At 32.8% G+C, this 27,684-nt stretch overlaps 1 protein-coding gene across 2 annotated transcripts in view; it reads right to left on the reverse strand.

The window, feature by feature from the left end:
• Positions 1-509: 509 nt before the first annotated feature.
• Positions 510-27,684, reverse strand: part of MED23 (mediator complex subunit 23) — a 54,128-nt gene continuing 26,953 nt past the window's right edge. For both annotated transcript variants that reach the window (XM_051997744.1, XM_051997743.1), the window contains 14 exons: positions 24,456-24,630; positions 23,232-23,395; positions 21,604-21,728; positions 19,823-20,031; positions 19,548-19,728; positions 15,512-15,682; positions 14,834-15,050; positions 13,937-14,173; positions 12,826-12,991; positions 12,399-12,471; positions 6,063-6,277; positions 4,533-4,653; positions 3,693-3,824; positions 510-1,587 (listed from right to left, as the gene is read on the reverse strand). In XM_051997744.1, the coding sequence (XP_051853704.1) occupies positions 1,417-1,587; positions 3,693-3,824; positions 4,533-4,653; positions 6,063-6,277; positions 12,399-12,471; positions 12,826-12,991; positions 13,937-14,173; positions 14,834-15,050; positions 15,512-15,682; positions 19,548-19,728; positions 19,823-20,031; positions 21,604-21,728; positions 23,232-23,395; positions 24,456-24,630 (2,357 nt within the window). In that variant the 3' untranslated portion in view covers positions 510-1,416. The remainder of the gene's footprint in view (positions 1,588-3,692; positions 3,825-4,532; positions 4,654-6,062; positions 6,278-12,398; positions 12,472-12,825; positions 12,992-13,936; positions 14,174-14,833; positions 15,051-15,511; positions 15,683-19,547; positions 19,729-19,822; positions 20,032-21,603; positions 21,729-23,231; positions 23,396-24,455; positions 24,631-27,684) is intronic.

The raw sequence follows: 27,684 nt of genomic DNA on the forward strand, positions 1-27,684 counted from the left end.
CAAGCTATGTGAGATCTTCTGAATACTCAGAATCTTCTATAGCATTTACACTTTACAGACTTTTTTTCCCTCCCAAAGAAAGAATAATAGATTCCTTATGGTTTTCCAAGGATATTTGAGCCTCAAAAGTCTACATTCTATAGTCTTACACTTTGGTTGACAAATAGGGGTTAGAAAGAGTTCTGAACTTGCTGTCAGAAACATGAGTTCAAATTTATCTAATTGTTTTTTTTGGCTTTAGACGAACTGGATACTCAGTTTCCTATGAAATGAGATTAATTCTTATACTATAGGACTATAGAGGATGGGGGAACAAAAACAAAAACAAAAACAAAAAAAGCACTTTGTGATACTTAAAGTCCTATATACGAGTCATTATTTTACAAAAGAATCCTGGGGAAAATTGAGACCCAATACAACACAATATAGATATAAGAATATCTAGGTTAAGTTCTATTTCATCAAAGGTTCTTTCAGATTTGCTCTGGGAAGAAAATTCAAATCACCAATAATATTAATAAAATTTATTTAATTAAAACAATATTTTACACTTCTTACAAGTTTTGGTTTTGTTGTTTGCATGTCAGAATTAAACCAAAATCCCACAAATTTTTCATTATACAAATATAGAGGTTTCAACATTATAAAAATTTTGTTAAGACTAGGCAGTAGAATCATATCATTATCCAGTTGTGTAGATCAACCTTGAACTTGAAAAGCAAGAATTAGTCCTCTTTGAAACATGATTTTCTCTGCAGTGTTCATGAACCTATTAAATTTTATTCTCTTTGGTGTCTTCCAATCATAAAATTATTGCCAATTTATTTTCTTTATTGGAAATAGTGGAATAAGCGAATGGAAATTTACAATGATCTTTTTTAAAAAATAAGAGTAAAAAATTCTGTTATCCTTCTTTCACCAAAAAGGAAATTATACAGTTACCAATTAAACTAGTTTAAAAGAAGAGGACTAAGGGGAAAGAAGGGAGTATTTATATAGTCTACTATGTTTCAGGTACTGTGCTGAGTGCTTTATAAATACTTCATTTGATCCAACTCTAAATGTTTTACTGTTGATAACATAAGAAAATCCAAGTTTGAAAATTGTCACCAAAAATAAAAAAGAAAATAAGTGACAAATAAAGGAAGACTTAAGAACCTAATAAATAAAATTCAACTGATCATTACCACCACTATGTTCCCAGAGTATCACTCATACATAAATTCTTCTGGATAGCATAAGACTATTCTATGCTCTTGAGATAAATTCAGATAGGAGGTGGTAATGATAGATATCCAGTAGATCCACCATGCGTATGACGCCATGCAGCAGAAAAGAGTTCATACCAATTGGGTTTTTGTCACCATTTCCGAAGTAATCAGTGCTTTAACTTTCATAATAGAGCAATGAATGGCTTTACTGAGTTACTGGTAAAGCCACACTGACTGTCACCTGAGTGGATTGAGGTGCTGGAGATCCACTGTTTATGGTTTGTGGAGGTACTGCAGGTTCCATTTTGCTGATATGTGTTATGAATCGCAGTCTGAGTTTTAAAGCTGGTCTTAAATTGCAGATAATCTTCTCTACCTAAAAAAAAAAAAAAAGAGAATATATGCAAAAACATTAGATGTCATTTAGACTCTAAAATTTATGAACTGAAGAGAGTGAGATTTGAACCAGCCTTAGGAGCTTAGTTTTTATTTGTACTCTGTTCTCAAAGAGGACCATGACTTCACAAAGGTGATGCCATGACCTGCAAATCACAAGCTTCACTTTCTTCTCCGAAGCCATCTAATAAAAGATGATCCAGTGATAAGATCTATATAGATCGGGACAACCAGAGATGGCCCTGGATGCAATGGGAAACCTTGACCTTTTTCAAACTGAGGTTTCAATGCGACTGAGGCAAGTCCCGCTTCAGTGATTAAGGCTAGGTAATAAATGAAGCAGAGGAAAAAAAAAAAAAACACAGGGAAAGGAATGAAAACAAATAAATTCACACTGAACCAATCAGGGCCCAAAGCAGATGGGGAGAATTTTAGCAAGTGTTAGTTGGGGGAGGGCATTCCAGATATAGGAAACAGATTCAGATGTGTTAAGTAAGAGATGACAATAAGTAATACATTTTGGCTATAGTTAAGGAGTACAAAGTCAAGAAAAGAAAGTTTAGTGGAAGATTCTGAATAAATTCAACAATTATTAAGTACCTCTTGTACATGAGGACAATGTCTTACAGTGTTTTGGGAATAGGAAAAAGGAGAGATCAAATATACACAAACCAGTTCCAGGCACTGAGCTAAGCGCTGGGGATGAAAAATACAGTCCCTTTATTCAAGGATCTCATATTCTACTAGAGGAGATAACAAGCAAAGAACTATATGAAGACAGGCTCAGAGGGAAGATATTTTTATCTTAAGGAGACATACGTATATTGGAAATGATGTGAACACAGAAACAAGACAACAGACTGGATATGTAAAATGGCAAAGAAGAATGATATAGCCAAGGTCAATCTTCCAGGATGGACCTAACAGAATTAAGACCAGAGGCAAGGCAAAGGAGTTTGGATTTTGACAGGAAATTAGTGAACTTTTTAAATTAGAGGAATGAATGATTAAGGTTTTGAATTAAGAAGATTAATCTGCCAACAATGCAAAACTGATTGCGATTGTTGGTTGAGACAGTTTGGAGATAGGAAGAATTATTAAGAAGCCATTATAATGGTGCAGGTGAAAGTTAATGCTAGTCTGAAGGAGAATGGCAGAAAGAATAAAACAGATGAAAAGATAGAATTTGAGAATGTATTAATGATAAATGAAATAATGAAACTTAATATGAGAGACAAAGAAGAGGAAGGAACCAAAGATGACAATCATGGATGATGAAAAAAGTCACAGCACACAAAAGGGAATGCAGAAAAATAAACAAGCTTATAGTACTCCCTTTTCCCTTCCTTCAGGCATTTTTATTAGCTGTGAGACCCTAGACAAATCCTTTAATGTCAGCCTCACTGTCTCCATTTGTAAAAAGAGAATAACAGCACTCACGTGACAGGGTTGTTGTAAGGATCAAAGGAGGTAACATGTGGATAGCATTTTGCAAATTATAAAGTACTATATAAATACTAGCTACTATTAGAATTATCTCCCTCTACTTGCAACTGGCTGAAAATTGATTAAACCTAAATCTGTAACCAAATGTGAAATATCATCTTATTTTGTGCCATTTCCCTATCTAACAAAGATTTTTCTGGGTCACAAAGAAATTAGATTCATATTTTCTATTTCTATACAGCTTAAGATACTACTGTTATAGTGACAGCAAATCTAATCTTAGAAAATCCCTTTGATACCAGTTTCTGAAGAGTACATTCTACTTCCCAATTTTCTACATCTTAAATAATTTCCTTAAAATTTCATTTTAACATAATTTACCTTGGACTTACAGATTCTCTCTTAATAAAACAATGTAGAAAAAAATTTATATTACCATGCTTTCCTGATTTTGTGCAGCAGCCTTTAGAAGGGAATACACTCTCTAGGGAACGGATACAAACCAGAGCAAAAACAATCCTGTGTAAAGTACTAGTAAGAAAGCCAGCAGGTCTAGACAATATAATCCACATTAAAAAAAATATATATATATATATTTTCTCAGTGGTCCAGAAATGATTCACATAAAGTAGTACTTACCTGATCTTTCACACTGTCACCAGTAAACATATACTTCATATGATATAAAAAATCACAGATGGGATCCATGTAGTGTAAGTGGGTGCTACACTGGTCTACATTCAGAAGCATATCATAAAACGCAACTCCAATCTGTTTGATAAACAAAAATTAGCCAATAAAATGGGCTTGAATTATCTGACAGATCTATTTTTTCAGATTTATTCTATTTATTTAGATCAATTACAGAATAAGTGTCCAAGACAAAAAATACATGTTTTAAAATGTCTGTGTTCTAGTGAGAGTTGAATCAATACTTTAATAATTCAGCATCTATGATTTCCTCAACATAGAAAACTACTTCAAACGGAACAGATCACTACCCATCCATATATCATTTCATGTGACTTTTACTTATGTTCATCCACAAGGAGTTTAACCTTATGACTGAATGAAGTGTACAAGATTCTTCATTCCAGTAACTTAACTAATACAACTCTTTTTCCAAACTTGATATAACATCTCCTTTCTTAGGCAAAACTATTTACTAACAATATGCTACAGTCTACCCACATGCAATCCATTCCATTTCCTTTTGACTGGGTTGAAACTTTATCCCCGACTGGTAAATAACTGATCATTGTATTTCTACAGAAAAATTTGAAGAAGTCAGCAACATTTCCCTGCCAAGATATAACAAGCTGGAAGGATCATCGAATGGATGTTCCTGCCAACTAGATAATAATGAAGGTAGTGGATTAAGTATAATGACCTCATTTCTAACTTCTGGTTCATATTAATAGTTTCCCATTGTTCCTTAGAGTACATACAAAAAGAGTGAAGACAAAAATCATATTTTACCTCTATCATGCACCGAGTTCTCTCTTGCTGAAATCTTTGTAAAAAAGGTCCTACAAGGTGGTACACATAAAGTAACTGGAATTCAGTCTTTACTATGGGAAGGAGTGCTTCAGTGAGGAACCTGGAATTCAAAGATAAATTAGCAAACATTTATTAAGTGTTTATAATGCACAAGGCACCATGTTCTATATAGGGAAAACTGTATGTGTATGTATGTGTTTACCTGTAAAATATGCAAAACAAGATAATACTGTCAAGGGCAGCACTAGCAGGGAGTGGGAGTAGAAAAACAATATGAAGATTTCGTGCAGAATTTCTGCTTGAGCTGACTCTTGAAGAAAAAAAAGGATTCTGTGCAGCAGGTATTAGAAAAGAGCATCCACTTAAGGCATGTGGACAACTTAAGAGCAAAAGCACTGAAGTAGACTGTCATATGTGAAGTACTAGTAAGAAAGCTGCTGACCCAAATCAGAATGAAGGAGAGAATGACGTTTAATAGAGCTGGAAAACAGCTTTGGGAACAGGTTTAAAAAGGTCTTTAACACCAAAGAGAGTTTATATTTGATCCTAGAAGCAATAAGGAGCCACTGGAACTTACTGAAGAAGATGATTGATATGATGATACTTATCCTTAAAAGAAAAGGGACAATTGTGTAGAATGGTGGAAGCTGAGCACTGAGATGGAGAGTACACTTAGGAAGTTAAGCATGACTGATTGATGAGTACTTCCAGAGCACTGGAAACACCAGGTGGTGTGAAAGTAGAAACATGGACAAAATTTGATGACAGAATGGATAACAGGTAAACGAGGAGTGAAGAATCAAGATCAAAACCAGGGTGACTACAAAAATGGTAGTTCTTTCTAAAAAACACAAGTCTGAAAGAGGAATAGGTTTTGGGGAAAACATCACAAAACCAAAAAACAAAACAATTAGCACTATTTATTAAAAAGAAAATTGGACTTTAAAGTCAAGAGAGCTCTGTATTAGAATCTCAGTTCTAATACTAGCTACCCAAGACCAGATGAATCGGCTCAACTCATTGAAGTCTCAGCATCCTTATCTAAAAAACAGCATTACTAATACTTGACAACTTCAAAGGGAGGTTGTAAGGAAAGCATTTTATATACCTTTAAGGGCAATACAAATACGGACAATTATTTTTAGTTAATGGAGGGAAAAGGGAAATTCCAGGGATCAAGTAAACTCAAATGAATTTCTAATATTTCAGCACATCTAGTACTTTATATAATGAAACTGTGGAAAGAGAACCAAAGGATTAGAAAATACGGAATCATCACTAAAAGAATTATATTCAGTTCTCTTTCTTTCTGTCTCTTGTTATATCTATATAAGAAAAGCTAGATTGATTTGATACCTTTAAAATTCAAAAACACAAATATTTTCAAATATAAAACAAACATGAAAACCCATCTTAATCATCAGAATACTATGTTTGCAGTTAATTAAGCTTTTGTTTTCCCCTACACAAGACGTTTTACTTAATTACTAAGGTACCTAGACCACTTACTTGGGGATGAGAGAAAGTTGTCCAATGCTAGAATGATGCCATACAGCATGTGCCAAAGCCAAAGTGTAGCTGCAGCTCATCTCAGAATAGGACTGGTGACAAGCAGTAAAGTCAAACAGTTGAAATGGGTATCCAACCCATTCAGTCTCAGAAATGAAGCTTGGGCTGTTAATAACACTCACAATTCGATCATGAAGGACAATCCAATATGGCTCCTTAAAAAGAAATACCATCACAAAAGACTTCAGAGCTGGTGTTCTATTCACCGAGGCACCTAGCTGCACCCGAAAATACCTTTTGAAAAACTATCCTAGTTGGTCCCTAATACAATATCACATCTTTCTATCATAAAAATTCCATCCACAATATCACGAGGTAATGGATTAAGGAATACCATGATTTTTTTTATGTTGAAATATATGTTAGATCCAATGTATATACATTTATAGTTATCTTGTTGCACAAGAAAAATCAGATCAAGATGGAAGAAAAATAAAAACTGAAAAAGAAAACAAAACGCAAGAAATAACGACAGAGAGAGTGAGAATGCTATGTTATGTTCCAAACTCAGTTCCTATGGTCCTCTCTCTGAGTGTAGATGGCTCTCTATCACTGCACAAGAAGAATTGGTTTGAATCATTTCAGTGTTGAAGAGATCCATGCCCATCATAATTGATCATTGAAATAACATGATTTTTAAAGAATCAAAATTGTGGGTGACCCAAAAAAGCAAAAGAGAGGTACAGTATTGGATATCAATAGGCTACAGCAGATCCCCAATAATGACTTCTGATGAAAAATACAAAATAACATATAACAAAGATATAATTGGAAAAGGATATGGGATAATCATGTAGTGAAAATGAGAAAAGCCTAGAGTGCTATACTGGTTCTAAAAAATGAAGCAGAAAAGCACCTGACATTTGGTTAGTTGTTAAAAGTGCTATCCCCACCTCTGTTTTTAGAGAAAGAATGTAGTAGGAAAAATTCTGGACTTGGAATTAAAAGAGATCTGTCTATCTAATCTATGATTTTTATGCTCACTACCTGGGTGACCATGGATAGTCATTTACCTTTCTAAACCTCAATCCTTTTATCTGTAACATGGAAATAATGACAGCACTTGAATTTTTTTGTTAATTTTAAGTATCAGTGTTATATACATGATACAGTCCTTCCAAAGTAAGCTCCTTCAGAACAAGAACTGTGTGATTTTTCTTTCTTTTTCTTTTTTCTTTTTTTTTTGCTTACACAGGTACAATTATGTAAAACATTTCCGTATTAGTTATTTTGTATAAGACTCAAATAAAAGAAAAAAATGCAAAATAGGATACTTCATTTAGTCTATATTCACGCAGTTTTTTCCTCTGGAAGCAGATAACATTCTCTGGGATTGTTCTGGAGCACTGCACTGCTCCTATCCTTCATTACAATAACTAAGTCATTCACAATGCTTCATTGAACAATATTGCTGTTGCTATGTACAATGTTCTCTTGGTTCTGTTCACTTTACATGCATCAGTTCATCTAAGTTTTTCCAGGTTTTTCTGAAATCATCCTACTTATCATCTAGTACAGCACAGTGGTTTTTTCATCACAGCTATATACCACAGCCTGTTTAGACATTCCCCAACTGATGGGCATCCTTATGATTTCCAGTTCTTAGTCACTACAAAAAAGAACTGCTATAAGTAATTTTGTACAAAATAATTTTGCACAAAATAATTTTGCACAAAATAATCTTTTCTCTTTTTTTTGGATGTCTTTGGGATATAGAACTAACACTGATATTGCTGGATAGAAATACAAAATAACATACAACAGTTTTGTAGCCCTGTGGACATTGTTTCAAATTGCTCTTCAAAATAGCTGGGTCACTTCACAACTCCACTAACAGTACACTACTGTCCCAGTTTTCCTACATTCCCTTCAACATCCAACTTTTCCCTTTTTTGTCATATTAGTTACCCTGATAAGGGTGAAGTAGTATCTCAGAAGTGTTATAATTTGCTTTTCTTCAATAGTGATTTAGAACATTTTTTCATATAACTATAGATAGCTTTGATTTCTTTGTATGAAAACTGCCTGTTTATATTTGTTGATCACTTATCAGTTGGGGAATGACATATTTTTATAAATTTGACTCAGTTTCACGTATATTTGAAAAATGATACCTTTATCAGAGATACTTGTTGCAAATATTCTCTTCTTCCAACTTATCTGCTTTCCTCATAATTTTAGTTGCATTGGTTTTGTTACTGCAAAAACCTTTTTAATTTTATATAATCAATATTATCTATTTTACATTTTATAGTGCTCTACATCTTCTTTGGTTCTAAATCCTTCCCTTATCCATGAATCTGAAAGATAAACCATTCTATTTTGTTTTAATTATGGTTATCACCTTTTATGTGTAAATCATGTACCCATTTTGACCTTAACTTGGCATAAGGTGTGGATTTGTTCGTCTATACAATTTCTGTCCTACTATTTTTCAGTTTTCTTAGCAGTTTTTGTAAGTAAAGAATTTATGTTCCAAAAGTTTAGATCTTTGGGTTTATCATGTACTATGTTACTACTGTCATTAACTATAATGAAATTTGTACCTAATCTGTTCCACTGATCTACCATTCTATTTCCTAGCCAGTGCTAGATTATTTTGATAATTACCACTTTATAATACAGTTTGAGATCTGGTATGGCTAGACTACCTTCTTTCGCATTTTTTTTTCTCATCGATTCCCTCGATATCCTTGAGCTTTTGTTCTTCCAGATGAATTTTGTTATGATTCTTTGTAGTTCTATAAAATAATTTTTGATAGTTTAATTGGTATGGCACTGAATGAATAGATTAAGTAAAATTCTTATTTTTATTATATTGGCTCAGCCTACCCATTAGCAAATAATATTTTCCCAATCATTTCGGTCTGATTTTGTATGAAAAATACATTACAGTTGTGTTCATACAGGTTCTGGTTTGTCTTGGCAGACAGAAAATCCCAAGTGTTCATAGTTATTTTAAATGGAATTTCTCATATCTTCTTGCTGAACTTTACTGGTATTGTACAGAAATGCTAATGAATTATTTGGGTTTATTTTGTATTTTGCAACTTCTCATTTTTCTTTATATCTCTAATATCTAGCATGATCTCTTATCATCACAGTGGATACTTAATAAATTATGAAATAGAATTCAGTTAAAATATTCTGCAAACTCTAAAGGACTATAAGTATAACAGTATGATGCAGAGTGTGCTAGGCTTTTTCTCAGGAAGGCCTCTGATAAATACATACACACTAGCTATGTCAACATGGTCAAGTCACTAAATCTCTCTAATTAAAAATGAATTTTAATTCATTAAAATTAAAAGCTCTCGACCAGTTGCTGAGTTGAACTAGGAGAATGTTTCAATGAGGGGAGTTCCCTAAACTCCAGAAAGTATTAAGAGACCCTTCCCACAATCCTGACTACTCAGCATACTCCATCTATCTCACCTGGAGTGATAGGTATCTTTCAGGTGTGGTAACTGTTATTAAGCCCATTAAAGCCCACATCCCTTTATTAACCCTTCTCATCTCAGATTAGATTTAAGAAAAAGAATGCTGAAGACTTGTAGGGAAATTTGAATTTTGCCCCACCTGGTAGAAGGGTAGGTGGGTGGAGGGAAGGGCACAACTGCAATAGGGGCACCCATACCCTGCCCAACAGCTCCCCAACCCCAGCACCTACAAATATGTGGGAGGGGGGTAAGAGCAGGGAGTGAGAAGATATCAAGATTATTTTGTGTAATGTGATGGCAAACTGAAAATCAATTATTGCTGCTCTTGAATTGGATCAATAAGCAAAATTTGTTTAATAATTATGCTAAGGATTGTGACTGAAGTTATGAGTAGAATGAGCTGTTTTATTGGCAACTTTTTCTTAGAAGTGGCCCATCCAATCATGAAATCTGATGATTTATTTTTTTTTTGATGGAAAAGATTATCAGGAAGCACTTAACATAAAATTTAACTAATAAAGGTAATCTATGACTCTGGGATTGTATTTGTTGAAAAGAAGTAGTAATTTTGTACAAACAGAAGTATGGTAATCTTAGCAAATCTCAAAAAGGAGATAGAAAGCATGAATAAGCATATCAGTGGTTTTATAGTACTTAGTACCATAGTACTAAGTATAGGTACTTATATAACATAAGCATAAATATAAAGTCCTCCATGGGATTAAGGTCTAAATGATTAAAATCTCACACTAAGTTATAAGAGAGACAACCAAAAGCATTACTTCTAAAGTGCATAAGTTTTTCAAAGCTTTTCCCTCACAACTATTTTTGGGGGATGATTAACACATTTTACAGAAGAAATTGAAACTCATAATGACAGTAAAACTTGTTCAGGCTCAAAAACTAAGCAGATGATAAAGCCATAATTCAAGAACAGATCTACCATCCTCAAGTCCAATTCTCTTTTTCCATATCACACTTCTCCCAACAGTGGGAAGTGGCAGGGAAAAAGTATACATACCAAGGCAGCTAGGTGGTACAGTGGATAAAACACCAGCCCTGAAGTCAGGAGGACCTGAGTTTAAATCTGGCCTCGACACTTAATACTTCCTAGCTGTGTGACCCTGGGCAAGTCACTAAACCCCAATTGCCTCAGCAAAAAAAATAAACACACACACACACACACACACACACACACACACACACACACACACACTAAATAACTGATCATTCACAAGGTAGAGGAAGGAACAACAACAACAAAAAAGCTAAGATTTCCAATTTAGTTTTCTAGGAGGCAAATATATCATAGGGTTTGGAAGACCTAGGACTAAGAGTACAATTTGTTCAAAAGGCATTAAAGGGAATAGAAGGATGGGGACAGATCAAGTAGTAGTCTGAAGGGGTGATGAGACATAATCACTATTAAAATAATATTTCTTGGTCTTTCAAGATGTATTAAAAAATTCTAATTTGGTTCTTATCTTTTTTCATGTGTCATTATGTTTTGAGTATGATGTCCTGACTCCATTTTTCCCCAAGTCCTGTGGCGTAGGGCTTATTGCACAATTTTGCATAGCTCAGTAATTTCAAGAACACATCTCACATCATGATAAAAATGACTATACACAATAAATTGGAGATGATAAAGAAAGGGAGGAAATATTACAGGAAGCACCTATAATATTCAGATCACCTAGAAAAAAGAAACGGATGAAAATGTGGAAAACAGATCCTGATTCTGGAACAGAATCATGGCCTGGATATCTACTGAAAAGATTTCTGGCAAAAGCAGAGCAGATAAATGATTTGTCTTTATAACACTTTTATCCTTCACAAAGAGAAGGAAGCAAAATAAGAAGCTATTACAAAAGAAGCTATGAGAGGGCTATGGACTAAAAGTACTCCGTCTTAGAATTTGTGTGAGAGAATAAATGAGACTTGATGTGACATACAACTAAGATTCTGGGAGAATAAACTATAAGATTCAGAAAAAGGATGGATAAGACATTATGGAAGGGTGAAATTATGAAGATATCAGAGTAACAATTTCAAGAAGAAAAGATACAAAAATTCGTATGATTCTGTACAGTGTTATTGGAAGTTTTAAAGATCAAAGGAAACTAAGATTAGAGTATTATAAAGACAAGAACAAGAGACCTTTTGGCTATTCTGGTAAAGAGGAGAATAGATCAAAGAAGAGTTTAGAACTCTGTAAGGATCAGCTACAGAGAAGCACACCTGATCAATTCTAACTTTGTTTTCCTTCTTCAAAAGAGAGAATCAGATGAAGCTATGTGATGCCATGGATAGAACACTGGCCCTAAAGTCAGGAGGACTTAAATTCAAACTTGGCCTCAGATACTTACTAGTGACTCTGGGCATGTCACTTAACTTCAGCTGCTGAGAGAGACAGGCAGAGACAGAGAGTGAGAACAAACTGAAAAGGATGGGAACAAAAATGGCTAAAAGAGAACTGAAACATAAATTAAAGCAATAGAAGAGTACCTAGTAGCCCTTGACTGAATTTAAGTCACTAGACTCAACTCTCCTATACACCAATATCCTGACAGAAATAGTAAATGTAATTGCTTAGGCCTGTAATCTTTTAAAGATCATGAAAAATAAAAGAAGTACCACAGGATTATGAAAAGGTGAACTGGTGGTTTTGGGAAATAAGAGGTTTCCCTCACTAAGTCTTTTAAATAAAGGTGAAGATAATCATTGTCGGATATTTTGTACAGGGGTGCTTGTTTCAAGTACAAGTAGTGCTTGATATCCTTTTGACTTTCTAATCTATCTCACTATTAAGTACCAATTAAAAACATTAACTCACTGGTAACGCAGTGATGATCAATCCAATTGCATTCATCCAAGCAGTAATATTCTCTCTTCGTACTAAAGGCTGACTGGATGCAAAAGAAAAGAAAAAAGTAATTTTTCAGCTATGGAACATTTCAAATTTGGAGAATAACATAACTAATCAAAATGAGATTATTTTATTTGATTAAAATTTCCTTTTTTGGTATATAGTTTGATAGAACTATCTGAGTAGAAAAACAATTGTGACCATTTCTTACACATTTTCCCCTAGCATTAATATATCCATTTGATGATAATTATTATAAAGGAAGACTAGAGAAACAACGACTTGGGGACTATATGTTAATAGTACTAATAAATCAGAAATGCAGAAGACTACACAAAATGTTATTTTATTTAGAACATCTTGTGCTTATTGACCCATAAGACAACTTACATACCTTTTCAGGACAACATTTAGAAGGGCATTCCCCACATCCTTTCCTGGAACATCCAAAGCCATTAACTCCACACATGTAACATGAAGAGCATGGGCAGCTGGATTGGGAAACTCATTGAATCTCCAGTCACAGTTTGGAAATGGCCCAGGAGATTTACCAGCCATAGGTGTGATCAATCAAGGCAATAATATTGGAACCCAGTTTGGTAAAATTCAGAAAATGTGCTTTATACACATAGACAACATATTAGGTCTATCTTTAAAAATAAAAAATAAAAAATATTAAGTCTGTTCAATATTAAGGCAAAGGGGTTAAGAGAGTTGGCTTTAGAACAATGGTACCTAAATGGAATTCTGGCTTGGCCACATACAATTTATGATTTGCCATAAATCACAATGTCTCTGGGTCTATTTCTTAATAGATAATATTAAATGGGGGACACACACTGAAAATAGAAGTGGATGAAAAAATCCACACATATTAACTTCTCCAAATCAACTTAAAGGAATTCTGGCATAGTATTAGTCTCATTTATAATGGTACAGATAAAGAGATTAATCTAAGTACAGCATTTTTTCTTAGCAACTCCATTATTTTCTAATGCTCTCAGATGAAAACTCAAAAATCTATATAGGAGCAGTGAGGTGGCATGGTGGATAGAGGACTATCCTGAAGTCAGGGAAGATTTAAGTTCAAATTCTGCCTCAGATATGTATTAGCTGTGTTTTCCTGGGTAATTCATTTAACCCTAATTGCCTTGAAGAAGAAGAAAAATCTATATAACACAATAGCTCATTATTCTATTCCCTGGTACTAAACAATATGACCAATATAATTTAGAATGACAATATTTAGAAATAAAAATAAACTGAATGAATAAAGCTAAAAATTTCTTTCAAATAAATATTTTTCTAGCATGGATTTAATATTATTTTCCAGAGGATATTACCTTATCAGATTTTCAAAAGGAATTCAAACACAGAAAAGATAGGCAAATTACTTTAGAAATCCATATTTTAAGAATAAGTAAAAATATCTTCTTGAAAAAAGGGAAAGGCCTTTTTTACTGAAAACACACACACACATACATATACACCTTGAAAAAGGATATTATCGACTAGTCTGCCAATAAGTCTGCAATAATAAGAGTCCTCTGGGATCCAAGGGTTCTCTTCTCGTGTATTCATAGCATTTTTGATATATGTATCACTTAAACACCAGCCCTGTGGCCGATTATCTTTTAGTGAGCCAATGATAGCATGGACAAGCTTCCGTTTGAGGGTTGGGCGCTCTCTTAGATGCATCTCATAGTAATGCAGGGTATTATACAAGTAAGTTACTGGACGGTCTGCCAACAAAGAAAAATGTGATCACAGCAGTTGATGATTAATGATGAGAAAAAGTTAATTGTTCTGCTTAAGACGGCTCTCTGAAAAAAGAATTGAGAAGCAGATGAAAACAATCTCTGAAAATTAAAAAAAAAAGCATAATAATGAATGGTTTTTAATCATAAGGAAAAGCATTATGTACCAATGAAGAAGTGGGGGAGGGAGAACAAGATTGAAATATCTATTTCATAAGGATGCTAACATCCATATATTTTCAAATAATTTGTTCCAGTACTCATGAATTGAAAACCAACCCCTCCTCTAAAACTGTTAGGTGAAATATTTGCCCATTACCACAAAAAGGGATCAATTTACTAAATTAAAGCTCAAATTTCTGCTTGGTTATACTTGGCCTGCAGAATTTATGGACTCAGAGAAAGGGCAAAAGATTGCACCTGTAATTCACTGGTAGAGGAAGCACTCTCTACCCATGCAGGTTGGCACCTTCTCTGTAGCTTATTTTGAGAGATTAAGGGAATTGCCTGAGATAACAATCTGGGTCAGAGGCGAGGCTTGAGCCCAAGAATTCCTGGCTCCAAGGTCAGCTCTTTATTCACTATGAAACACTTTATCTTACTATGGAACTAATAAAATACAATTTACAAATAAAAAGAGCTCACCATGAAACTTGTATAAGCCTCCCAAGTGATCTAGAAGAGTCTCCAGTGATTTGGATACTGGCAGCAATTCCAAAAATCTGTGGATAACTATATCAAATACAGGCAGGAATCGGAGACACACATTTCCAAAGTAGATTGGAAGATAGGGAAGCTGGATCTGCACAGGAGGATTGACCTGTTCTGCTAGGCCCTCAAAATACAGCTTCTCAGGATATTTCTGTGGGAAGTGAATAGATGCTCAAGTTTTTCTCTTTTAGAAAGGACTGAATAAACTCAAACTCAAATACATTACAATAATGTTTGTTTAAGTATTTCAGTTTAAGTGAGAATTTTTAGTTTTATTCAATTATCTAGAGTTTATTTTTAAAGCCCTCTGTAATCTGATTTCTAAAATATACATATATAATATACATTTCAAATAGACCACATGCAAATAATATTACATACGTACATACACACACACACACACACACACACACACACACACACACACATATGATAAATAAATTTGAAATGTTGGCTCATACTTTGATCTTAAAAGTCTATTAAAACAGATAAACTCTCAACATTCTTCAAGGTATATAATGGAACCAAACAGCAAAGAACATCATTACTGTTTGTAAAATGATAAATCTGAAACTTTCATTTAAATGAAAAATAACATTGATTAAAAGGTACCTTGTGATAATTCATATGCTTGGTATGCCAGTCATTCTGCAGCCAGTGCTCTGGAGAGTTCTCTTTCACAAAATCACTTACTCGATTTCTAAAATCATTTGGCTTCAGCAACAGCAATTGAATTATGAAATAACAAACCTGAGCTTCATTTCCTTCATGACTACGCATGGCCTTTGATGAATCAAAGAAAAAAAATGACCAAAGGAAGACATCCAAATATAATCACTTAAAAACTCAAATAACAGAGAAATAAATTTAAAATATTCAGGCCACTGATAGGAAAATTTTTTTTCTGGAATAGTCAATACAATAAAAAACCCTCCTTTTATTTATGTGTATGTAGCTATATTTTTCTATATGTATATAGTAACTAGAATTGTTCTCAACTAAAAATTAAAGTATTAGGGAGCTATCTTGATGAATACAACCCATCAAAATTAGTAGTATTTATTTTTCATGCAATGTACTGACATTAAGCTTTCATTTCAACTCTGCTGATTTTACTTGCAACAGTAATTGTAGCAAACCCTTTCTTATCTAGATAATGCTAAAGCAAAAAAAAACAAAAAAAAACAAAAAACAAAACAAAAACAAAGAATCAGTCTAAATTAGCCTGTTAAACAGTTGTACTTTTTTAAAAATTTAATTTTTTTAGTTGTATTTTCTAAGCTTTTGAGTCCTTTCTATCTCCTACCTCCTTAGATGTCTAGTTCTTAAGACTAAATTCACTTCCCACTAATTCAACCTGCACTTAAAAAAATTGGCCTTCTTAAGTTATGAATCTGATTATTTTCTTGCTACACAAAAATAAATAAATAAATAAAAACTTTCAAAAGTGTCTTATCATTTTTCAAATAAAGCTCAAAATTCAAGGATTCCCAACCTGGTAGTATCAAGATACATATCATCCCCCCATCCCTTATGTAAACTATATGTTTCAGCCAAACGACTAAGATCACTGAACAGTCTACGTTTTCTTCCACCTCTGTGCCTTTTCCCATGACACTTACTGACTAGAATGAATTCTACTTCCTTCTATATTTGTTAAGAGTTAGTCCAGATATCACGAAATAATCTCTGTACGAAGCATTCTTTCTTGATGGATTCTTACAGCACTGTGTATCCTTGTCATAATATTGTTTACATATTGATTATATAGCATTACATCATAATATGTCACATCTCATTTCATCTCTCCTAAGATGGTAAGCTCCCTAAAAGTATGGGCTTTTTCATGTTGTACTCTTTTTAGTGCCTGCAACAGTTCCTTATTGTAGGAGATCAATAAATACTTGCTGGATGAATGACTGAAAAAATACTGCCATATATCTATTTTTTTTTAAAAAGTCAACCAAGGTTGATTAAACATCTATTATAATTATGTGAGGAAAGATTGTAGATAGGCCCTTAAGAAACAAATGCAAAAAGGGAATACAGTCCCTACAATAAGAAGCTTACAAAGAACTGAGAGGCTACAAATATGAACACAAATTGTACAAGGAAATATGTTATAAGGAATGGCATTCTTGAGAATGAGAAATGATGTAACTGGAAGAGAAGGTAATATAAAAACAGAAGTAAACAACATTTTTAAAAGGAAATTTAGGAAGAATGCAAGACTACAGAAAAAGGAGGAATCAGGGAAAGCTTCCTGGAGGAGATATTACCTGAAACAAGTCTAAAAGAAAGATGAAGACAAAGACTTGGATAGAAATGAGGAAAGTATACATTCTAAGAAAGGAGAACCATTTGTATAAACAAACTTAAGAGAATAAGCAGCACATTCAGGAAACAATTAGTAGCCTGGTTTAGCTAAAACATGGACAATAAAAGACAATACTCTAAAATAAGGATGAAAAGTTAGATGGAAGTCAGATCATAGAGGAATTTGTATTTTTTCCTAGACATGATAAGGAGAAAGAGACGAAAGAGAAGGCTCTTATATTCCTCTTATCCTTTCATCCCATTTCATTTCTTCCCTAATCCTAACTCTTTTCTTTTCTTTCCTTTTCATCCATCCATCCATCCCTCTATCTTTATTTCCAGGTAAGCAATCCAGGTAAAATATTCAGTGAAGATGCTAACAGATCACCCAGAAAATATTCAGAATTGACACAAGGATCAAGAGAAGGATTTGAACTGCATCTACAAATATGGAAGTCATCTGTGCAGAGATAATAATTGAACCTATAAAGATAAATTAGATCAGTAAGGGAAAGAGAATAGTAGAGAGAAAAGAGGTCGTAGGACAAAACCTTTGTGGACATCAGTACTAAAAAGTAGCATTTGGATAACCATTCATCAAAGAAAGAGTAAGACATAGAGAAGAAGAACCAGGACAGAACAGTGTCACAAAAGCTGAGAGAGAAGACAATATTTAAGAGTTGTGGTCAGTAGTATTAGAACCCAAAAAGATGAAAGATGAGGACTGAGAAAAGGTCATCTAATTTAACAAGCTGGTTTCCACTGAATAGTGGGATTGTAACTAGTCTCCAAAGGGTTGAGCAATAAATAGATGATGAGGTGGAGGCATGAAGGTCTGTTGTTTTTTGGAATTTAGGCAGTGAAAGGGAAGAGAGATATAGAGGGATTCTATGAAGGATTGGCAATGTCAAGTAAAGGGCTCTTTTTAAGGATGTGGTAGACATGAACATATTTCTTGACAACAGGGAAAGCATTAATACCCAGGGGAAAAATGAAGATAAGAATATGAGAAGAAAAGGTTAATGGAGGCAAAGTCATAGAGAAAATGGGGATAAGGTGGGATTTGAGGTTACAGGTTAAGTCATTAGTCTTGGCAAGGAAATCAACTGCCTTTTTTTTTTTTTTTTTTTTTGAGACAAGACTATAGGGAAGTACAGAAACATAACAGGTAGGGGCAGTTAAGTAGCACAATGGATAGAGCACCAGCCCTGAAGTCAGGAGGAACTGAGTTTAAATTTGACCTCATCAGACACTTAACACTTCCTGGCTATGTGACCTTGGGCAAGTCACTTAATACCAATTGCTTCAAAAAAAAAAAAAAAAAAAAAGAGAGTAACATAACAGGTAGAGAAGGGGAGATGAGCAAGTTAAAACAGTCTCAATAAAGTAGTGTACAAGTATATTTGTTTCAGAGCGAGTTGTAGAAGAGAAAGGAGATGAGGGTAGCAAATGATTTTAGAATGGTTGCTGAGAAGAGTGGGTTAAAAAAAATTAATAAAGGGAGGACAAAAGGAATGTGAGAAATCACTGAAAACAGGCAGCATGATTCAATACTGAACCTAGTTCTTCAAATATGGCCAACAAACAAAATACAAATTAAAGATAATTAACCTTAGAAGATTTAAGGTTCACTAATCAGTCACCAAAATATGATCACCAATGTTTGGGTAAATTAAAGTCCAATAAATATTATTTATGAATCACTGACAAGGTAGTCAAGAAAGTAAATTCTGGGTCTGCCACCCTAGTCAGATGCTACTTCTCCATTTTCCCAGGAATGCTGGGAGGCGGGGTAGTTTGACTGAATTAATTATGAGATGTTGTAGTGACTAGAAACTTTTACAAAAGTGAATACAATAGTAATAAACAGTAACTTCTTACTGCTACTACCTTTTCATTCACCAGTCAGAAGCTATAAAGATTGGCAAGGAAATAAAATTACCATTGTTTAAATTAATTTTTTAACGTGAAACTTCTGGTTCTTTAGAATGGTAAAGCTAAAGAGTTGCCATCTGTATAGAAGCAGTATTTGATTATGGGGTAAATAATAATAGCTAGCATGTATATAGAACTTGAACAAATATAATTTTTTTGACACGTTATCATTTCACTTCATTCTCATAACATAAAATCTGTGAGAAAGATGCTATTGTCCCTTTGTGTGCGTAAGAAAATTGCCTGGGGTCACACAAGTAGTACTGTAGGCAGAATCTGAACTTTGGGCTTTCTGAATTCTAAGACCAGTGTTCAAACTATCAGAATCTATGCTGATTCAAGGAATAATTCATAGTATCTTCAAGAACAACAAGAGATCTTAGGAATTTATACTTACAAGACAAAGAATTAACCGGTCCAGTGTAACTATGTTGTACTTCCATACCATATCATTGAGGATCTCAATGCATTTGTTGAGTTGCTGACCTCCAGCTGATGTAGAGAACTCATACACCAGGAAATCTGCAAATGTTCTGACATGAGCTACCAAGGCTCTAGCTCCAATTCTCTCCAGTACTCTACAAAAACATAGAGAAACAAATAATGTTACTAATAATACCCAATTGTACACAAAACGGAATACAGTTATAGTAGTTATTCCTATTGATTCACCTATAGCCAATTTGATTAATATGATCTGTTTCCAAGAGCATCTTCCAAAGGAGGCAAAGGAAGAGAGGAGGAGGACTTTGCATAGAGAAGAAGTGAGTAATGATGTCATTTTCATTGGTCATAGACTTCCACTTTCTGTATTCTTCCTCCACATTCTTTTTCAGATTAAAACGACTTTCTTGAGGTACATTATTTTGCTTGAAGAATGCCTGAAGAAAGAGACAAAACTGTAACTATAATTGTGTATAATGGAAAAAACAATGGTTCACTAAATTCTTAATGTGAGAGCTATAACTTAAAAAGATATTTTTTGATAACTGCATTTCAATATGATTGGTTTCTTGGGTAATCCTTTGCAGTAAATTTTATACATTTAAAAACAATATTTTGAGAAGGGATCTATATCCTTCGCCAATCCACAACACAAAAATTGTTAAGAATACATAATCTACATGAAAACTGTTTCTAACTCATTATTCTTCTCTCAATAACACAGCTGAGAAATTGTATAACTTCAGCATCTCTAATTATATCATTTGTATAATCAAGAAATTGAACTAGATGATCTCTCTAAGTGCCTTCATTTCTCCAAGAAAATATGTTCCCATAATGAAATAAGGGGAAAAATCTTTTTTTTTCTCTAAAAGTCAGTTTCTTTTGTTTTAAACTAACTTCTATTTTTTTTCCCATGGCCAAAATGATTAAAAAACAATTACATGGCTGAAAAGGCATTTAGCAAATTAATTTTCCCAATCTCTAGTCTAGGTATGCCTAAATTTTAAGGCTCTTTAAACGATACTCTTTATGTCTTCTGTCCCCAAAACACTACGTAATGTTCTCTGATAATATTTTTTGATTAAAAAAAATTCTTTAATAATATTCTCTGAAATATGAACATATTCTCTCTAAACTTGGTCATGAGTCAGAGTATATCAAAGAGTTGCTTACAAATGACTATAATTACCTTTTATGAACTAAATAGTTTAATTATACCTTTCTTCCTCAGGAATGGGTGTGAACACTAATTCTCATTCACTCTCGTAAGTTAAAATTCTGTTTTAGAGATCCCTTCAATTGCCACTTTTCATTTAGTTCTTTAAGTTTTTTTTTCCCCAGAGTCATTTTTGTTCTTTTTATTTGAAAATCTTAATCTGTTAATTATGATTTAAGAATGTACAAAAGACCAAATTTCTCTCTAAGTGAAAATAACATATGGCTTAGTTGATAAGCAGTATGCAAATATTCATAAATGATTCCACAATATTCTGTAACTATTTATTGGATAATATTTTAGAAAAAAAATTAGTTATTGTGTAGCAGAGAAATATTGGTTTTGATACTAGGAAGACCTAGATTCAAATACAGTTTCTGAGATACACAGGTTATGTGACTGATCAGGCAAGTCATAACCTCTCAGGGACTCAGCAACACTTAAGATTATATAATACTGGAAAGAAAGTTCCATTCTGCAAACTGTAGAGAGTTTCCTCATTGCAATTCCCTATACTATTGAAAAAACAAGTCTGGGAGAAAAGGAAGGAAGGAAGAATACAAACAAAGAAGGAAGGAAGGGAAGAAGGGAAGAAAAGAGAGAGGGAGGAGAAGAAGGAAGCAAAAAAAAAAAAAAACTGGATTTAAAAATTCAAAGTACTTTATTCAATAAAATATTCAAAATTTTTATTCTATAAATAAAAAAATATCATATTCAATAAATTCAATTTATTATTCAAAATAAATATAAAAATATATTTTCCATAAAGAGTAATTCATTACATATTTACCTGCAAAGGAGCTGGAAAGCAGCTAAGAGTATGAGAAGCCCAATTATGAGGTGTAAAGCTCATGATCGTCTGAAGTATATCCTTGCACCAAGTCCCCTGAATTGAATCAGAGCCTGTAAAAAAATCTAAACAGATAGACACTTATAAAATTCAAATCAACTAAAATTTGAGAAACATTTATTAAGTACTTAAGAAATTGTACAAGATGCCAGGAGTAAAAAAGTAAAAGAGTCCCTTCCTGCCCCTCAATGAGTTTATATTCTATTGAGGGGAGTTTGGAACACAAAAAGGCAGACTTAGAATAACAAAGATACAGCTAAGTAAATATAAGAAAAAAAAATATGCAACCTCCCTTCCTACAAGGATCATGATTCTGCATCAGAAGTGGCATTCCACTTGAATCTTGAAAGAAGCTAAAAATTTTAAGAGGCAAGGGTGAGAATGCATTTCAGATGTATATCAGATTGCAGGATAGTCTGAACAGAAATTATTACAATAATTTTGCTGAAGAGGACATGAAGGAGACATGAATTAATTTTGAAAAGACATGATCTGGTGGACAGATCATGAAGGGTCCTAAATGATGAAATGAAGAGTTAGTATGTTATTTTAAAGTTTACAGTTCAGAGATAAGTTCAGCTCAGAGATAATTTTAATAATTTTATTAAAATAGTTTTGAGATATGAAAAAGATGGTAGCCTAATAGGAGGCTACTATGATGGTCCAGATAGTTTAAAACAGAAATCATATAAGTAAAGAAAAGGAACAGATATAGCTAGATTTAACCATCAAAGGATTACATTCCTAAAGAATAAAAAAATATCAGGTTATGACACTAAAAATAGAACATCAAAACCATTTGGTAATTCCTGTGAGTCTTACATTGGAATAAGATAAATTTGTACTTTCTTGATTTAAAGGAGGCACAGAAATAAAAATATAACATGAGTCAATGAAGTAAGAGTTTGTTATGTTTTAGAATCTTTCAGGTCATCAAAAGCAAAACATTTAGGAATAAGAATGATTTTGTTCTTTTATATTAATTTTATCTCTATGGCTTCTCAGAGAAAATATCAACTCAAGTCTTAAATTAGGAGTGTCAATTTCAGTCACAAGTATAATTCTTTCAAAAGTTTCACAGAAGTATTTAAAATTTGCTTCATTTTAATTTCCCTTTTAACTGATGGTAGTGACTTAGTCCCTAGTATTCTAGTGGACTGAAACCATGCTTAATTCATTCAAAGTTTCTAATGGTCAAGGGCAAAAGCTATTTCTTCAAGATAAGGCATAAAAACTTTGTTAGTAAGTCACATAGCTAAAATACATGAGCACAGTTTTCTAAAATATGGTTACCAAATGAGTCTAATTAATTTAAACAAAATTCATTAGTTACCCATGTTTGATTTTCATGAATTATTTCTCTAAAACGTATTAACCAGTATGAAAACTGAAACACAAATTGTGTCCAAGTTAGAACACCCTGATATTTTATACTGTGAAAATAACATGTCAGTAGGTAAGATTTTCAAATTCAAGGATGGTAATTTTTCTGCAGATATGCTTTGAGGGATGCAGTATAATCAAAATAATATTTAATGTACTTTTTTTCTTGAAAAATTTATTATTACCTGTCACATGAGTTGCTCTGGCTAAGGTCAAAATTAAGGCCCGGTTCAATTCTTCAGATTCAGCTGAAAGCACAGTTTTGGGGTCACTAAGGAAACGAGTAAACTGTGGTTGCACTTCAGAGCTGCCAAGTGCTGTTATGAGTCTTAGAGCTGTGCTCTCAACACTGAAAGGGGAAAAAAAGTTATTCAGATTATGACATTTTGGAAAAACTTTATCTACAATTCCAGTTTTATAAGGTATACCAAAAAAATTAACTTTAAAAGTTCTTTAAAAATTAACTTTGATAGTGTAATGATCAACTGTGATAGACTTCTCGGCAAATCACCAATCCAAGCCAATTCCAAGAAAGCTTGGATAGAAAATGTCATCCACATTCAGAAAGAAAGCAATGGAGACTGAATGCAGATTGAAGCATGCTATTTTGGCTTTCTTTCTTTTTGTTTTCTTCCTTTCTTGGGGTTTTCTTTCCTTTTGTCTGATTTTTCTTTCCCAACATGACTCACATGAAAATATGTTAAAAATGAATGTATACATATAACTCTATATCAGATTGCTTGCTTGCTATCATGGGGAGGGGAAAGGAAAGGAAAGGAAAAAGAAAAAAAACATGGAACTTAAAATCTTACAAAAATGAAAGTTGAAAACCATCCTTACTTGCAATTGGGAAAAAAAAATACCATTAAAACAAAAATTAAAAATAAAATATTTCTTTGGAGATATTTAACATAAACATACTGTTCCAGTGTCAGTTTTTCTATCATTTTCCAAAATAAGAAGTTCATGATGCATGCTTCCTGATTTTGCTGACTTCAGTCAAAGCTACTAAGTCTATAGGACACAGAAAGTACAAAATTCTTTTCATTTGGACACATTGTTTTAAAAATAGCAAACATACACTTTCCCCATATCTGTTTTCAGGATAAAGTAACTTACTTGAAGCAAAAAACATTTTTGCTTTTATCAGCCTATAATGCCTTTGATAGAAAACTAGTATTGTAAAGTTTTTAGCACCAGTTCAAAAGTAAAATATTTAATTGAAAGAAAAGCAACTTAATTTAAAAATTTACACTTGCCCCATTTGGCATTTTTTAATTAAAAAACAAATACTCAAAGAGTAGAGAAGAAATTTATGCTAATGCGAAGGAACAGAAAAATATATATACTGATGTAGGCTAAGGACTTTACAATGTAACCAAAAGACAATGGCTTCTTCAACGGCTCACCAGAGATGGAGTTGGTTTTGATTGGTCTGGGAAACAGCAGCTAAAGAATGAAGATGGCTCAGTAGTTGAACTCGATAATGAGGCTGGATGTGGTGCATACGGTAGCTGAACATCTCCAGGAGTGTGTGTAAAATTCCCCAAGCATGAGATTTGAAAACAGTAGGTAAGAGCTGACCTTGTGAAAGGAAATAATAATAAAGATATTTAGAGGAAAGTAAGATTATATAAACATCTTCCCAAAAAGAAATTTTATTTGTGATTCTGTTTTCCTACATTGCTATATAATTCTCTTTGGTTACAAGTACATATTGGGAAACCTTATTCATCTCAATTAGGAGGAAGATCAGTCTGGCAACTTACTTGGGATATTTTTTTTTTAAATGAAGATATACTATTTTCAGGTAAATACAGAAATCAGATTAGTAGAGATAATTGAGAGGACTAATATTTCACACAGGTGGCATAGTAAATGTATATAGCTGGACTCAAAATCGGGATTCCCAAGTTTTAATTTTACAAGAAATACTCATTAATTTTGGGCAAATCAATTAACTGCTCTCAATTCAGTTTCCTCATTTGTAAAATGAAGATATGAGCATCTAACTCATAGGGTTGTTGAAAGGAGCAAATGAAATTCTTAAAAATAAAGAGTACATAAAGTATTTTTACAAACAATAAGGCATATCTAAATGATAGCTTTTATTATTACATCAATTCAATAAACATTTATTAGGACAATATGGCACATTTAAAATGGAGAGATGAAAAACAACAATATTCCTGTTTCATAGGAGCTTTCAAAAAAAATACATTCCTACTGAGGAAGTGATAGGGACAGAGAAGGAATAGAAAGGTCCTAGGAAAGATCTGAGGAGAGAATAGAACCTCAATGGGAATTAACTGTTATCTGCTTCCTTTAACTTTATTATTTTGCTCAAGTATATACATAAGAAAATTTGATCTTTCAACAGATGCAGAAACTTTGTAGTAGCAAGGAACTTGATGTTCTCAGTTGGGGAATGGCTGAATAAGTTATAGTATAGGAATGTAATAGAATATTATTATTCTATAGGAAATGATGGACAGACTAATTCCAGAAAAGCCTGGAAAGACTTATATGAACTGATGCTGAGTGAAATGAGCAGAACCAAGAGAACATTATACGTATTAACAATAAGATTATGTCCAACCATGATGGACATGGCTCTTTTCAACAATGAGGTAATTCAGGTGAATTCCAATAGTCTTGTGATGAAGAGTGTAGGGAATGAATGTGGAGCACAATATAGTATCTTCACCCATTTTTTGTGGTTGTTGTTTGCTTGTTTTTTTTTCTTTTTTTTGATCTGATTTTTCTTGCACAACATGATAAATATGGAAATATGTTTAAAAGAATTGCACCTATTTAACCTATATTAAATTGCATACTGTTTTGGAGAGAGGAAAGTTAAGGGAGGAAAAAAAATTTAGAACACAAAGTTTTAAAAAATTAATGTTAAAAATTAGTATTTGGAAAACAAATACTTTTGAAAAAAAAATAGATGCACAAAAAGCTCTTGATTAAAATACAAAGTCCATTAACTAGTAAAAAAAAAAAAAAAACCCAACAATGCTCAAGAACATGGGAATAAAAGAAGTTTTTCTTAAAATGTTAAGTAAAAAACCATTAGCAAGCATTGGCTGAAATGGGGATAAGCTAGAAGACTTCCCAATAAGACTAATGAATCTAGGATATCCAATATCATAATTATTATTCAGTATTAAACTAGAAATCTATAGCTATAGCAATGAGAAGAAAAAGAAATTGAAAATATTAGAATAGGCAATAAGGAAACAAAACTATCACTCTGCAGATAATATGAGGGCCTACTTAGAAAATCAATTAAAAACTAATTGAAATAATTAACTTTAGCAAAGTTGCAGAAGATGAAATAAATCCACATAAACCATGAGGATTTCTTTATATGGTCAACAAAGCCCAGTATTAAGAATTAGAAAGAGAAATTCCATTTAAAATAACAATAAACAATATAAAATATTTGGGAGACCATCTGCCAAGACAAACCCAGAAACTATATGAACATAATGACAAAACACTTTTCACACATATAAAGACAGAAAGAAAAAAAAAAAAAAAAAAAAAAAAATATATATATATATATATATATATATATATATATATATATATCTGTAAGAACAAAAGGTCAGGAACATAAAGGGAATTAAAGAAAATAAATGAAAAGGAAGGTGGCCAAGCCATACTGGATCTCACACTATTATAAAGTAATAATCATCAAAATAATCTGGTACTAGCTAAGATTTAGATGGATCTGTACAATAGATTAGATACATCATATATAGTAGTAAATGGTTATAATAATCTAGTGTTTGGCAAACCCACAGACCCAAGCTCTTTGGAGAAGAAATCATTATATGATGAAAATTGTTTAGGAAAAATGTAAAGCAGTTTGGCAAAAAACAAGGTATAGACAAATTTCTCAAACCACATACCAAGGTAAAATCAAAATGGGTACATAGTGTAGACATAAAGAATGATCACATAAGCAAATTAGGGAAGTAAAATAATTTACTTATCAAATACAAGAATATGGGAAGAAAATAGGACCAAATAAGAGATAGAGAACATTACAAAATATAAAATGGATAATTTTGATTACATTAAAGTTTTTGCTCAAATAAAATCAATGCAATTGATCAATCAATCAATGCAATGATTGAAATCAAAAAGCTGGGAAACAATTTTTATAATAAGTGTCCCTGATAAAGGCCTCAGTTTTTAAACATATATAGAACTGAATAAATTTATATGAATATTAGTGATTCCCCAATTGATAAATGGTCTAAGGATAAAAACAGGAAGTTTTCAGATGAAGAAATCAAAGTTATCTATGGCCATTTGAAAAAAATATTTTAAATTACTATGGATTACAGAAATGCAAATCAAAACAATTGAGGTATCATCTTATATCTATCAAATTGGCTAACATGATAGAAAAGGAAAATGATAAATATTGGAAGGAATGTGGGAAAATTGTGAACTGATTCAATCATTCTGGAGAGTAAAATGGAACTATGCTGAAAGAGCTATAAAACTAGGCATACCCTCTGCTCCAGCAGAGCCATTACTGGGTTTGCTTACAAAAGAGACCAAAAAAGAGGGGAAAAAACCCATGTGTACAAAAATGTTTATAATCATCAAAATAATCTG

Source organism: Antechinus flavipes, chromosome 4 (genome assembly GCF_016432865.1).
Source record: "Antechinus flavipes isolate AdamAnt ecotype Samford, QLD, Australia chromosome 4, AdamAnt_v2, whole genome shotgun sequence".
NCBI classification, from domain to species: Eukaryota; Metazoa; Chordata; class Mammalia; order Dasyuromorphia; family Dasyuridae; genus Antechinus; species Antechinus flavipes.